This window comes from Syngnathoides biaculeatus, chromosome 5 (genome assembly GCF_019802595.1).
Source record: "Syngnathoides biaculeatus isolate LvHL_M chromosome 5, ASM1980259v1, whole genome shotgun sequence".
NCBI lineage: Eukaryota > Metazoa > Chordata > Actinopteri > Syngnathiformes > Syngnathidae > Syngnathoides > Syngnathoides biaculeatus.
The window spans coordinates 31,922,684-31,938,146 of record NC_084644.1 but is presented as its reverse complement, the minus strand read 5'-3'; the positions used below and the strand labels follow the sequence as shown (position 1 = coordinate 31,938,146).

The following is a 15,463-nucleotide window of genomic DNA, read 5'->3' as shown; positions in this document are numbered from 1 at the left end:
CTGGTACCAATTAACCACGAAAAACTAGGAATTACTGTATTCGATCTTTGAAAGTGTTTCATTTATTTTTTTGTTCACTGTACTTTGTTTAACTACAGTATTCCAATCTGGGGTGTCAGAAAACCAGTATCTCATGTGACCATTCACCACAAGCAGTGTAGCACATTTATTGCACAGGTATGGCTGAGGCTGCCCACAATAAAAGGCAAGAAATGCCCGCCAACACAAATTTTGGCCCTTACTGTATGTACTTGTGTACAAAAAAAAGAAAGATCTTTACATTCAGGTCATGAAAAATGGGAGCAAAAACAAAAGTGATGCATTTGTATTTTTCTTCAGTGTATCTTATTCGACTATTGTTCAATCTGTTTAAAGGGTTTGGTAACTTTATCAAAAGTCAAGACAAAATCAGCTTTGGTAAATTGAATTCCAAAGATGCTCAACAAATTCTTGCTTTTGTATGCTTACTTTTTTATATATCACATACCAAAACTGAATGAAAAAATACTTTTGTATAGAGGTGTGAGAACATTTTTATTCCTTATTCCAAAATGCCGACTCTGATGCTTTTTCAATTTCTGTGTCGCAGGTAGGCGGTTGGGGACCAATGATGTAAATCATGGCGTCAGAACTTTTTATAAAGCGCGTCGGAGGGCTCTCGCGGGACATTTTATACACTTTGCTCGCTTATGATTTAGCAGCTGCGTTTTTGCATCTTTGAGGGCTAATAATATAACGCAGTCATCAATTATTCAGCACGGCTGAGCGGCATGATGGCCAGTCAGCTCTCTCTTTCGGCACCACCAAACTAAAATGTCTGAATCTCTCGTTGCCAATTAGCAAGCTAGAGAGACAAACACTGTACAAACGTCTGGTGGTAGCGGCTCGATAACCCGCAGATGCTGTTAGAGAAAGTAGACTTCAAAGATAGACTGAACTCGTCCCAAAGTTAGTTTCTCAGAGACCCGGTTCAAAGATCACTATAAAGACAGACAGACATGAAGAATTTACTTTCCACGACACTGTTTCTACTGTTGTAGTTCGCTCAGCTGCCTAACATTTGAATCAACAAAGTCTCGTTTTTCTATTTTCATAGATTTGGGGCATCCTGGTGACTGCTAGCCTTATCTACAATATTTCTATCAAGTAAATATTTTCAACATTGGATATGTCTTTTTTTGAGAAAGAGTATGAATTATTCTTGACATGGAACTTTAAAAACAAGTACCTCGTGTTATATGAGTACCCCAATTAATATAGGATAACCATTCCAAAAATAAAAATGATGCACTTCAGCTAATTATTTACTTTAACAAATGCTAACGCAGATTTATTCTTTAAGTCAAGAGACTAAACTGAGCATATAAAAGGGTTTTTTCTCTCCTTAATTCCCTGCATTTTTTAGCATGCGCTTTTTCTGCATTTTTTTCATTTTTCATTCCTTCCTGTCACTCTGTGGTCCGCTCAGGCATCACCTCGAGTCCTCTTCATACATTTTGATGAGCGTTTGTCTCATTTCTCCCTCTTCCCCCCCGCCCCTCACATTGCTATTCCTTGCAGAGCTGGAGGACAAGCAGAGAGAGATAGTGAACAACAGCGTCCCAGAAGGTAAAGAAAGATCGAGGGGATTTTATGAGGGGCCGCCGGGGACATAATTCACTCTCTCACACACACAACTCAAATGCTCTCACGGTCACAACTGGTAATCCATTCCCTACATCATACTGACATACCGACTTATGAGACACTGAAGGTCGATTTTTTTTTTTTTTTTTTTTTGTGGTATTCTGAAGATATTTGGGTTTCATATCAAAAGATGAATTTTAAAAATACCCGAACAGAATTTAAGCTTTTATTTCGTGGCATTTACCGTACGTCTAGAAGTTTTAAACCCAGTTGCCAAGTGAGCAAAAGCATTGGAACAGACATTATTACATTAATTTGGTGGAATAACCCTTACTTTTAATATCTGCATCAAACCTGAGACCCATTGACTTCACCGGACTGTTGCATTCTTCATTGGAAATGTTTTTCTAGGCCTTTGCTGCAGCCTGTTTCAGTTCTTGTTTGTTCCTGAGGGATTCTTCCATTCTTTATCCTCTTCAGGAGGTAAAACACATGCTTTATTGAGTTTAGGTCTGGTGATTGACTTGACCAGTGTAAATCTTTGTAGAATGTGGTGTGTTTTGGGTCATCGTCTTGTTGCATGATTAAGCTTCTCCTGATTAGTTTGGATGCATTTTTCTGTAAATTGCCAGACAAAATTTCTGGAACCATCATAAGTTACACCATCAATAAAGACTAGTCATCCTTTTCTAGAAGCAGCTATGCAAGCTCAAGCCATGGCAGTACCTCCACCATGATTCACAGATGACCTTGTGTGTTTTGAATCATACGTAAGCAGATCCTTTCTTTCTCCCTACTTTGGCCTTTCCGTCACTTTGTTAGAGATTAATCATGGTCTCATCAGTCCATTAAAATTTGTTCCACGATTCATCACTGTACTTCTTTGTAAAATTCAATCTGGCCTTCCGATTCTTTTTGCTGATAACTGGTTTGCATCTTGTGGTATGGCCTGCATATTTATTCTCTCAGAGTCTTCTTTGAACAGTGGGTCTTGATACCTTCACCCCTGACCTGTTGAGGTTTTTAGTGACGTCGCTGACTCTTTTCTTTGGGTGTTTCTTCACAGCTCTCACAATGTTTCTGTCATTAACTGCTGTCATTAACCTTGGCTGACCTATTTGTTTCTCAGTACACCAGTAGTTTCTTTCTTTTCAGGCCATTCTAAATTGTTGTATTGGCACTGCCCAATGTGTGTGCAATAGCTCTGACTGTTGTCCCCTTTTCTCTCACCTTCAAAATGGTTTGCTTTTCCCCCATCGAAAGCTCTTCATGTTTGCCTAACAGTGTTTCAGTACCTGTGTACGTGTGAGAAAGTAATCGGGAATTATGTTCCCGGCGACCCCTCGTAGGGTTACTCTTTCCGCTTGTGTTGATCCGCCTGAATGTTTATGTCTGATCTGGGGCCTCAGTGAAATATGTGGGAGGTTATCACGGCCTGTTGTCGGGGGTGACGGTGCGTCCGGGCAGCGTGGAGCCTCACAGCGTGGTGGAGTGCCTGTACGCCTGCAGGGAGGGCCTGGACTTTGGAGACCTGGAGACTTTGGGATCTGGAATGAAGGTAACAACCATTCAGGGAATTGTATTGGGCATCGTGACGTTGAGATGATTAGAACAATCACCTAGCATGTAAAGGAGCAGTGATGTGGCAGATGACTAATGAATAATATTCCATTTAATGTACAGTGTTCTCTGCTCTACAGTACAGTTTATATTTCAGTTGTGAATGTGAGTGTGAAAAAATGTCAAAATGATTGTAAGAAATATGACAGCACTCTTGATAGAATGGAATATATAGTTTATACAGTCACTGTGCGCCCGCGCGCCATCACACTCGCAAATCTGAACAGTCAAGCACGAAAAATAGAAATAAATATATATTGAAAGATGTCACTTATCTTGTGTAGTCTTGACCAATGTTCCCTCTAAGATGCACTACTGCGCAATTGCGCACTTGTCGCACACTCAGCGCACATGAAAACCGATCCAGCGCAGTGAACTACAGACTGACGTTTTTTTTTTTTTTTTTTTTTAAACACGGACGTACACGGTCTATAACAAGGAGCTGCTGCTCAGCCTACTTCTACTTCCTAGTTTACCTGTCACCGCCGCCCTCCGTTCTTAAAGGGTACACTCAATTACAAACAGAACACACACCCACAACTTGATATCTGCGGGCATGACTGGTGGACCACACCCGTAACTTTATATCTGCGGGCATGACTGACCACACCCGTACATTTTTCAAATGTGAGTGACTGGATTATATTTAGCTTGGTTAAATGCAATTTTAAAACTTTGCTGTTTGATGTTTTCAGGTGCACGTGAACCCCAGCCAGTCTGTGTTAGTCCTGGAGGGCGACGACATTGAGAGTTTTAACCGTGCCGTGCAGCAGGTGACTTACCGGAACTCCCTCCGCTTCGCCACACCCGGAGTGCGACCCCTCAAACTCACCACCTCGCTCAGGTACCGCAACTCCTCGCGGGGTCTTATCAGCATGAAACACATTCGAGTGCAAGCACACATGGCATGCGGATGGACTTATTTCATTTGCAATAACACACTTGAGCCAGAAATGGAGCGCGGTTGCCAAGCGTCTATAATGGACTTTTTATTCCCCACTTGGCTGCTGAATCAATCGAAAATGAAGTCAGGCTGAGGGGATGAGCCTTCATGATGTAAACTGTGAAAGCGGAATGTTTTGTGGTGGAAATGTTACACTGCCAGACACTGCAGCCCCAGGCACTTGTCACATAAAGTCTCACTCCAGGGCCTGCAAATGCCTCCTCCTCCACCTCCTCCTCCTCCTTGACATTGAACTCATCAAATAATGACCCCTTGCCTCAGCGCTGATAAGGGAAAATAATCATTTGGAGATAACCACGAGAATCTTATCTCCCATTTGCTCACTTCAGCCCCAAAGTCACCTGCGATCTTCTTGGCAAACTGCAGTTTGCACACTTATTTATTTGGGTTCGGTAAAATCAGGTAGGACTTAATTCAATTGGTAGGAGTTCACATCCACTCAATTTACTTTTCAAACAGCGCAAAAAAGGGATGATTCAAATTCAAACTTGTAAAGACCCCGCGGTTTGTGCAGGCTTCGATCAAATTGCTACTTGCCGTGAGCTCTTTTTTTTTCTAAGTAATTACAGTATGAAACTGTGTGTCTTGCTGGAAATAGGAGGTAAAAATGGTCATTTGTCTTTTGTAATTGAACCAAATTGCCAGGAAAGAATTTAAGATTTGTTACATGAATTTATATTAACTTATTCCCTATAATTTATCCTCTTGGTTTTGTGGCATTTATCTTGGCTGCACTACTTCCAGTGTGTGGATGTAGATTTTTTTTTTTCTTTTTCTTTTGTCCAATCAGATTCTATGTGTTGCTACATCAATCGAATCTACAGGCAGCCTTTAGAATACCAAAGGGACTTTAAATAATTAGCAATAGGTATGTTGTTTAACCTAATAACAAATTTAACCTCATAGACGATATCACCAATATTATGTTCTCTGATTAGTTGCTCTGAGAAAAACTTATTACACCCAAGTTCAACTAGCAAAATACTTCTGTTCCAAGTGAGTGTTTCAAGTACATACACTCCACAAATATGCCCCTTGTGAAATTTTACATTTTCCCATGAAAATGCAACTGAATGTTGGTGTTGGACACAATTAAAAGATGAAAATCAGACAAAAAAAATTAGGCACACTACATTATTTTTTTCATGTGACATTTGTACTTCAACACGAGTATCACTGCAAAACACTCCACAAATATGGCTGCCTTTCAAATGTTGCTTTTTTTTTTTTACATGAAAATTAAACATTTTACAAACAATATTTGTGTTTGGGAATAATATTAAGTAATTTGATAAAGACTTAAGCACTATATATTTTTTTCCCCATTTGTGATATTTGTCCTTCTATGCGTGTTGTATGCTTGCGTCCACGAATATTGCCACCTTAAAAATGTCACATTTTTACACAGTAATGCAATGTGTTTCATCAAAATATTCAGTAGAAAAGGGCCACACAGTATTTTCTTCATAATACCACATTTGTCCCTAACATGAGCTTCACAGCAACACATTTAAGAATTTAATATTTTTACTAAAAGTGCTAAGTACACAATTTGGAGTGTTTGAAAACCCCCATTAAATCATGTATTAACTGTCCCCGAACACATTTTTCTTTTTAAGTTTAGACCACAACCAAGTCTGATTACCTACATACCTGCCAAAAAGCGAGCCAAAATATCTCAAGAAGCTGCTACAAAAAGCCACAACCCATAGAAATTCAAGAACAGATGAAAAATAATGTCAATGCAATCTACAGTATCAGTCAGGAAAGGGTTACAGCAAAGCCGTTTCTCAAGCTTTAGGACTCCAGCTAACCACGGTAATAGAAAAATGGAAACAGTGGTGAACGTTCCCTGGAGTGGCCAGTCTACAAAAATTGCCTCAAGAGCAACGTTTCATCCAGGAGATCACAATGGAACCCAGCCAAATGATAACTGATATGAACAAAGCCCCTCAAGTTCTTATAGAGCGGGGAGGAGAGATTTGTGCTGAACTCTAAGGTGCGTCACATGGTGCTGTTCTAGCCACTCCCCCAATTAAACTGAAATGGTGAAAGAGAGTTTTATTGCTATATCTCCGCAACCAAACACTGTATTTCTGTCTTTGCGAATCATGCCACCAATTATCTTGAAGCATTTTAAATTATTTAAATTATTAAATATTTAGAATCAAATCACTGAATTCACTTGACGGGGCCCTTAAAATGTGCTGGGATTATATTTAACAAAAACAAAAAAGATTTGTGAACAAGGTGATGTGTTTTAGTAATCTTTAAAAAAATGTTTTAACTACAAGTACATTCCCTGATGGATATCCTCCAAGCTCTTTATATATATGACTTTCAATTAAACTGAATAGGTCATATCCTAGAGTCAACACTTGACATCAAATATCTGGTATCTGGTCTTATGACTGTCACTGTTTTTAACAGAATTGGGTCACTACTATTTTTGTTCAATGTACCTGGTTAAAAATCAGAGATGATTTTTTTCGTGTGTCTGTATCCAGTTTTTTTAACAATCTACTTTCAAGAAATAAAATGTGCCTTCTAGCTCAATTGATTTGGATGTTGCATTGATCATCTATCCATTTATCGCTCTCCTCATTAAAGGTGAAGAAGTCAAGCAACTGTTCAGAACAGTCTTTTGTGTCAGGCTAATGCTCCGGCATCTTCTACATCTACACAACTGCGTCTCTGGCTTTAGTTGTCGCTTTTCGCCGGTGAAATATTAATTCCCCCTCAGATTAGTGCAGTCCAGTGCATGTATGTGGTGAGCTGCGTATTTATATTTATATTTATCCCACAGCTAGAGTGAGAGAGAGCCAGAGAGAGTGAAAAAGTAAGCTACTGACAAGACAGATCACATCAAAGTCAAAGCCCCAGCACATAATGCATCTTTCTTTAAAATTAAAATGATTTCCCCTGTGATTGGCCGGCGACCAGTCCAGTTCAGCTAAAGTCAGCCGCGATAGGCTCCAGTTCACTCGGGACGCGAATAAGGACGGGCCTTATAGAAAATGGATGGAGAATTTCTAGGCCACGTGTTGGTGCGGTAGGGTTTTTCCTCCCAGCGATTCAAGGTCGTAAAGAGATTGTTTTAGTTTTAGCCTAAGTGTGCCATGACTTTTCTTTTTTCTTTATAACCCCCCCTCGCCCCCCTTATTTTATTGCGTGTGTGAAGATTAGATTGATTTTGGGCCAGGAAGTAACCCAGATGGCTGAACAGCAGGTCCTTCTGGAGAAGCCGATAGAAGCAGCTGCTCACTGTGATAGTGGAAATGTAACACACGCATTCGCACACGTGCTGTGCTTAATCCACCCGCAAATATCATCGTGCTGATTTATAATGCAAATGTAGAAATATTTTGTAATCATAAGGCATGCATTTGTCTGTATTTAAGCCATAGTATTTAACAAAACAGCGCTCTTCTGGAATTGGCCGCAAAATTATCCCAATAGTGTCTGTTACTTGCCAACAATCGTCAGAGGAAGCTATTGATTCGGGTTTAACCTAACTGCTGCATAAAGAAGTAGAAAGGATTGCAACTATTTTGACCAAAGTTATTTAATTCAGTTCATCCACAAAGAGGATGGAGCTGCCAGGCAAAAGAGCGAGCAGAAGACCAAAGAAAAGGTTGATGGATGTTGTGAGGGAGGACATGAAGACTGTGGGTCTTAAAGACAAAGATCCATGAGATGGGCTTGTATGGAAAAGGATGACAAGCTGTGGTGACCCCTAGTTGGGACAAGCCGACAGGAAAAGAAGAAGAAGAAGACGACGAAGAAGATCCACAAAGTGTTTCTAGCACATTTTGTTAGTTACATCTCGAGATACATCTTCAGATGGAGGTAAAATGGAACGCTGTTCATGCAGACTCATCTTATTTGTTGGCTAAAGAAGGAGGGATGCCCATGAAAATTAACTTGAGTGATTATTAAAAAACATTTTGCAAGTTAAATTTTCAAGAATGAGTGGCAAAATGGAGCACGCAATGTGGCAGTAATCAGCAATCTACCGTGGATTGCCTGAACTCTTTTGCTGGCTAAACAAGGGATTCCAACCATTTTGACATGGAAAGGCCTTTAAAATCAGTCAACAAATTGTTTCTTGAAAAGGTACAGGGAAATTTTAGTACTCTTGATTTAGGCTTATCTTATTTCCTACCTAAAAGAGAAGGTACATCCATGAAACACTCTTCTTCTTTTTCCTTGTCCCGTTAGGGGTCGCCATAGCGTGTCATTCTCAGATGAATGCATATTTGTTTGGCACAGTTTAATGACGCAACCCCTCGGCATTTTAGCCGGGGAGAGAAGCTTACAGCACCTGGTATTCCAAGGCAGTCTCCCATCCAAGTATTAACCAGGGCCAAACCTGCTTAGTCAAATGTTTGTTTCGTAAACATTTTGATAAGATCTAGGGAGCATCCAGCAGAACAAACTGTTGATTCAAGCCCAAATTATTTTCAGGCGAAAGAAATTACAGGGCTCACATACATTTTGTTAGTTTCAAAGCTTTTATGGCTAAGGTCTGCTTCTCAACCCTCGCAGATGTTTCAACGAGGAGAGCTGTCTGTCCCTGAAGCCGCTGGAAGGTTACCTGGTGGTCCTCCAGCCTGATGCTCCTCAGATCTCACTGTCCGGGGTCGGCCCCCATCTGGCTCGGCTTGCTCCCGAGTTCGAAGGCCCCCGGGGCGTCCCTCTTTTCCCCGAGCTGCGGATTGTCTGTTCACTGACACATGCTGTGAACACAGCTGCACAAGGGATGGAAGGGGGTGGTAAGTCAAAGAATTTACTGATATGTTGAGTAACTCACTCAGTAAGTTTCAGTTCGGTATCATACACGTTTATCTTTTCCCGTTGTACCGGGCCCCAAATTATACAATCCAAACCGTCCCACTTTTCAGGAGCCCTTTGTAAGGGTTCAGTAAGCTTTAGTGAGCATTGATAGGCTTTGGTATGCTTCATTATTCCTTGGTATGCCTCGTTATTCCTCCGTACGCTTCCCTATTTGTTGGTATGCTTCGTTATCATGTTATGTCATGTTGTCATGATATGTACGCTTCATTATTTCTTGGCGTGCCATGGTATACTTTAGTATCCTTGAGTATGCTTAATTATTCCTCTGCGTGCTCTATTTTTGGCACGCCTCTTTATGCCACTTATACTTGATTATTTGGCATGATTTGGTGTTCCCCGCTGTGATTACGCCGTAGGTATGTTTTGCGCACTTCAGTGGAATTCAGTATTCCTCGGGATGCTTTGATATACTTTGCTTTGCTTTGGTTTGTTTTGATACGCTTCCTTGTTTCTCAGTATCTTGTATGCTTTGGTATTCCTTCGTGTGCTTCAGTATGCCTTGATAGTCTGTGCTTTGGTATTCTTTGGTATGCTTTGACAGTCAGTATTCATTCATATATCTCCAGTATGTTTTGGTAAGCTTTGTTGCTAGTATGCTTCAGTATGCTTCGATATATTTTGCTATGTTTTGGTGTGCTTCAATATTCTCCTGCATGGTTCTTTGAGGTTTGGTATGCTACGGTATGTTTTGGTAAACATCGGTATGCTTTGGTGTGCTTCAGTATTCCTCTGTATGCTCTCTTATGATTTGGTCTGGTTTGGTATTCCTTGGTATACTGCAGTATGCCTCAGTATCCTCCGGTATGCCATGGTAGGAAGGAACTTTTAGACTAGATACAGTTGATAAAAGCAAATATAGTCTGTTGACCAATCAACTGACAGCATTATGTTTAGCTCCACCCTACACTTAGATGCCATATCATGTTCATGTGGCTGGTACCCCAACAAAAGGAGTTTGGAAAGTGTAATGATATCCCGTCGGATTTTTGTGTACCATAACATCTGACGATGAAAACACTGAACCAAACTGAACCCAAGTACTATTGAAACAGTGCATATACAACCTTCAGCAATTTGTCCATACATGTCCATATATTTTTATGTGGTATTGCAGCGCTAATGTCTGACGCAGTGGCCCATACTTTGGATGGCTGTGAAGTTCAACCTCTGGGCGAGGAGCTAGACCTAGAGAAGGAGGAGCTTCTGGTCGATATGGATGTTGTGCGAGAACGGGGTTTGGAGATCATCAATACGACTGCCTACATTGCTATTACAGGTATTTAAGACTACGGACGCCGCAACATTTGAAACCAATGTAAAGGAGAGCTCATACGGTAGCAAATGGTATATAAACTGGATAGTCTTTGGGGTAAATACACTCTAGAAGCCAACAGAAGGGGACTCAGTTCTCCTCGCTTTCACGTGACTGGAGTGTCTGGGGGGTTCGCGATACACATTTTCAATCACATTTCACCTTCTCCCTGGGACTTCAGGTGCTGAATCCATCTCTGTGTACGAGGACGTCCTTCGCTCAGTCCGCTACCGACTGTCTAGGAGCTCCTCCCGCTTCGAGAGACGCTTCCGTCTGTACTGCTCCGAGATGAACGGAAGATACACCAGCAATGAGTTGACTCTGGAGGTGAGGAGACGGCTGATTCTTTGCGTGATTCTCCCAACATCGAGCTCAAATCCTTTTGGAAACATACTGAACATTATTGAATTACCTGGTATTCATTTGTTCCTTCATCTGTAAGGTGAACTTTCTCCACTCCTTGGATGGTATGTACCATCCATCCCACCTGATGGCCTCCCAGCAACAGTTTCTCCATCAACATGCGGGCGAGCTCAGTGGACACTCCTTGCCCAGCCTACATCGCAACTCAGGTGACATTTTCACTGCTTGCCTTTTTAACAGTTTATGTCCATTGTATGTTAGACTTAACAATTTGGTGTTCTATCTTATGATCAGTGTTGAGATGGGAGACTATTTTTAGGAGTGGATACACAGTAGCCGATGTTCGTGTTACGATGCCAAACCCGAGGACCAACTGTATCGTTAAAATAATATCTCAATGTCTTAAACCTGATTTGGTTCACAGCTCTTATAATGGATCTCATCAGATCCTCCGAGTGGCCATAATGTTGTGATTGGTTTTATTACACAAGACTTCCTCTACATCTAATTCTTTTCAGATCATGATTGTGATTATCCATTTTGCTGAAAGACATGTCGTCGGTGTTGTTTTGTCAGTGGTCCCCGGGGCAGCCACCATCATCATCATGGTGTGCGTGGGTTTCCTGGTCGTCATGGTGATCCTGGGTATTTTCCGTATCCGCTCCATCCACCGCCGCAGTGAGGAGGCCCGTGAGGCCGCCAAGGAGGGCGGCGGCCAGTGGGACGACTCCGCACTCACCATCATCGTCAACCCAATGGAGGTAAAATCAGCACATGTGGGTGTGTTGTTAAAAATGACCAGTGCTCCACTCTACTGCATTTGTTCAGTAGCGAAGTACAAATACTTTGTTACTGTAATTCAGTGGCTTTTCAGTAAGAGGTAAACTGAAGAGAATTGATTTATGTTTATTGTACCAAGTGCAGTTATCAAAACGGGTATAGTATATAACCGACACTAAAAAAAAACACTTTTTTTACTTTTTACTACAGGGGATAAATCAGTACTTTTTCAACTTTTATCTGTACTGATACTTTAGTACACAAAGTGAGTACTGTAGCACCCTCTGCTGTTGTCGCAGTTGTATGTATATTTTCCTCTATTTTTCGATGGAATTCTTACTCCTTCCTAAATTACGACTTATCACGTTAATGTATCGATCCATCCAAATTTTCTCACAATACATTTTTCTTTCAAATGTATTACTGAGCAGGTGGAAAGCATTGGCGTCACAGTTCTGAGGTCCCGGGTTCAATCCCGGCCCGCCTGTGTGGAGTTTCTCCACGTGCCTGCGTTTGTGTTCTCCGGGCACTCCGGTTTCCTCCCACATCCCAAAAACATGCAACATTAATGGGACACTCTAAATTGCCCCTAGGTGTGATTTGTGAGTGTGGCTGTTTGTCTCCATGTGCCCTGCGATTAGCTGGCAACCAGTTCTGGGTGTACTCCGCCTCCTGTCCATTGACAGCTGGGATAGGCTCCAGCACTCCCATGACCCTTGTGAAGATAAGCGGCTAAGAAAATGGTTGGATGGATGTATTACTGAGCCTTTGCAGTGCGTGAGTACATTTGTCAACTCTGCTGTTTTCGTAGTCCTACGAATCGCGCCTGGGTATGTCTGCTGACACGGAAGGAGAGGGCGAGGAAGAGGAGGAGGAAGAGGAGGTGGCCGAGTCGTCCGACAATGCCAGCGACGACCAGCGGATCATCTTCAAGAAGGAGGGGAGGGACGCCAACGCCCGTCGCTACTAAGCTGCATGTAAACCCCCTCCACCAGTTCTCATGGATTTCTGATCATGTATGGAATGTACACCTGCGAAAACACACGAAACACAACACATTCGATGTAATACTCAGCCACACGACGCCATACGTGACCTATAGCGGACGACGGGCGGTCGTTCTCCACTTCGATGTTCAGCGGCACAATGTATACACTCGATGTAATTGAACGGCCTGAGCCACGCAAACGATTTGTGGTGCACCGGGTCGACGTCACAAGACGATGATCTAATTAATAATAATAATAACGCGTCTGTATAGTGTGATGCTGGATGAATGAGGCTGCTTTGTTTAAGAAAAAACAATTGATTGTATTGTATTTTGTTATTGAACACACAATTAAATCCTTGCTTGAATAAGTAGGCAAAAGCCCTGATTTCCACATGCTGACACACACACACACATGCACGCACGCACAACTCAATAGACTGAACCACAAAGTCTGGGCACAAGCTGTCTCCTTCCCCTTTGCGACCTCTCTACACATTCCGCCATAATTATTTGTGTTTTGTAAGACTTTCATCTGTGATGGAGCAATAGAGACACGCTGAAAAGAAAAAAAGAACACTCCCACGAGGACGCCGTGGTGTGTGAAGAATTAAGTTGGGATTTTATGAGAATAGTCATAATGCGATGAGAAAATGGATAGGGAGAAAGTGGTATTATTACAACAAAAGACATTGCAATTTGAGAAGAAAACTGTTGTCATTTTACAAGAATAAAGGGGTAGTATAAAAGAAAAAAATGCAATTTAGGAGAAAATTGTCATTTTGCGGGAATAAAGAGGTAATGTGGTACAAATATGCAACTTGAGAAGAATAATGTTGGAGTATTTTGTGTTTTTTGCATTTATGCCTGTATGGAAACTTGGATATTTTTTCCACTAAATTTAGCCTTTACACCTTTTTTTTTGTTCTCATGATATTGTCTTTTAAGTTTTTTTTTTATCACATAATTCATATCACAATAAACAAATTATTATAATTCTCAAAATAATTGTATTTTTGCTTTTTCTTTTCTTAATTGCTATAAGACTTCTTCATTTTGATATTTAGATTACTATTTTATTTTCGCAGAATTAGACCCTGTTTCTTGTAATATTGTGACTCATAAAAAAAAGACTTCATTCTCCTAACGTTACAACTTCTTGGGTAAATGTATTTGACTTTATTCTCGTCACAGTATGACTTCTATAAAAACAAAAACAATAAAATTGGACTTAATTCTCAGCTCAAAATAAAAGTAGACAGCGAATCAGTGCTCTAATGCATCTCACATTGACGTCTGGAATGTCTTTAAACCATACAAGCACACACACTTGTCACCACATACGCTTACACACTGCAACATAATGCATCCCCCCCTTCCCCCCGCGCTATCCCCAGAATGTCAGCTCAGCTTGGGCAGTTTTGACTGTATTGATTGTAATGAATTTTATGTACATACAATGAGGAATATTATGATTATTAGTGTCATGAATTACTATTGCAGCCACTTTTTTCAGCACGCTTGGCGAGGGAGCAGAGGGTCATTTCCCTGTTTTTTTTTTTTTGTGTGTGTTTTTTTTTTTTTTTGTCAATCGCCTATTCCAGCATCGAGAAAACAGTAGGAAAATAATTCTAGTAGTCGTGGTGAGGATGATAACTGGCTTGATGAGTGTCTCTTACTTTTGTGTCTAATAATGTTGTAATTTAAGAATTTGTCAATATAGGAATCACAGATTAAAAAAAAACAGAAGGCACATTTGTTGTGATATCTGCAACTGTATATAAACGTGGCATCGCAATCTTTCACACTCTTTTGCATTACAATTCCGTTTTGTATCTTCCATCTGATATTTCACTTCAACGAATGTACAACTTGTGCTTTTCACCCACCGCTCCAAACGGCCTCATCTCCAACACCGCCCCCCCACCTCCGTGTCTCTTGTTGTCAGTCTGTGTAGCCTTTCAATGTGCAGTGCTATAAGGAAAAAGAAAAAAACAAGAAAAATCTGTCCGTAAATAAATGATAATAAAGCCCGTTTGTTTTTTTGTTCTTCGGGCGAGAGAGTAATGTCACAAAGGAGTGGAAACATTGCACTGAATAACTTATATTGTATTACGCTCATTACTGGAACATTATGTGGAATTACGGATACAGAGATGATGAGATGGGTTGTTACTGAGGGAAAACTGTTGGGCAATGTGACAAAATTCATAATAAAAATATATGACGTCTCCACAATCTGTCTTTCCCCCCTTTTTAGACCATGACTGTTTTATTGAGTTATAGCAGCAACTTGATTCCATCTTTTAAGATTTATATACTATATATATATACACACACACACACCGTCTGTGTGTGTGTGTGTGTGTGTGTGTGTGTGTGTGTGCAAAATGCTTACTTGTATTTTCATTCTGATCAGCAGTGAAACCTTAGGAATATGGGACTTCTGGCCTCTACTTCTAAAATTCCATCATCTATAAAGACAATAAAAGCTTTATTTCCCCCTTTCACGGAGGTAAGCAGTTCATACAGTGAACTGTGTGTATGTGGCATATGGACACAGCAGTATAAAGACAAATGCAGCAGGATCTTGACTTACAAGTGCACCAACTTACGAGTTCTTCCATTTATGAGTTGTTGCTCGGTCGATTTGCTTCGTGTCGCAAGGCAAATTTGAGGTACGAGCGAGCTTCAGGAAGGCTGCTGTTAGCAGGAATGCCAAATCTGCCCAGGAGTAAACTGAGCTACTTGTACTAAATCAAGGCACGACTGTACCATTGATGGATTAAAGTAACTATGTTTTTTTTCCCCCATAAATTCATTGATTCCATCACTGGTTTGTTCCTTAGAATTTCTGAAAGTGGAGGGAAATGTTGTTTTCTGAAGTAAAATCTTGATTTTTGCAAATGTTTTATTCTGATTAAACTCAAAGATAATCAGTCGTTTTATGTGG

General features: G+C 40.8%; 1 protein-coding gene across 1 annotated transcript in view; it reads left to right on the top strand.

Annotated features, from left to right (window-relative positions):
* The window catches only part of clstn3 (calsyntenin 3), a 29,618-nt gene extending 14,880 nt beyond the window's left edge, over positions 1-14,738 (top strand). The window contains exons 11-19 of the mRNA XM_061819711.1: positions 1,561-1,608; positions 3,036-3,184; positions 3,942-4,090; positions 8,759-8,985; positions 10,182-10,343; positions 10,561-10,706; positions 10,822-10,951; positions 11,319-11,503; positions 12,334-14,738. Coding sequence (XP_061675695.1) covers positions 1,561-1,608; positions 3,036-3,184; positions 3,942-4,090; positions 8,759-8,985; positions 10,182-10,343; positions 10,561-10,706; positions 10,822-10,951; positions 11,319-11,503; positions 12,334-12,492 — 1,355 coding nt within the window. The 3' untranslated portion in view covers positions 12,493-14,738. The remainder of the gene's footprint in view (positions 1-1,560; positions 1,609-3,035; positions 3,185-3,941; positions 4,091-8,758; positions 8,986-10,181; positions 10,344-10,560; positions 10,707-10,821; positions 10,952-11,318; positions 11,504-12,333) is intronic.
* Positions 14,739-15,463: the final 725 nt, after the last annotated feature.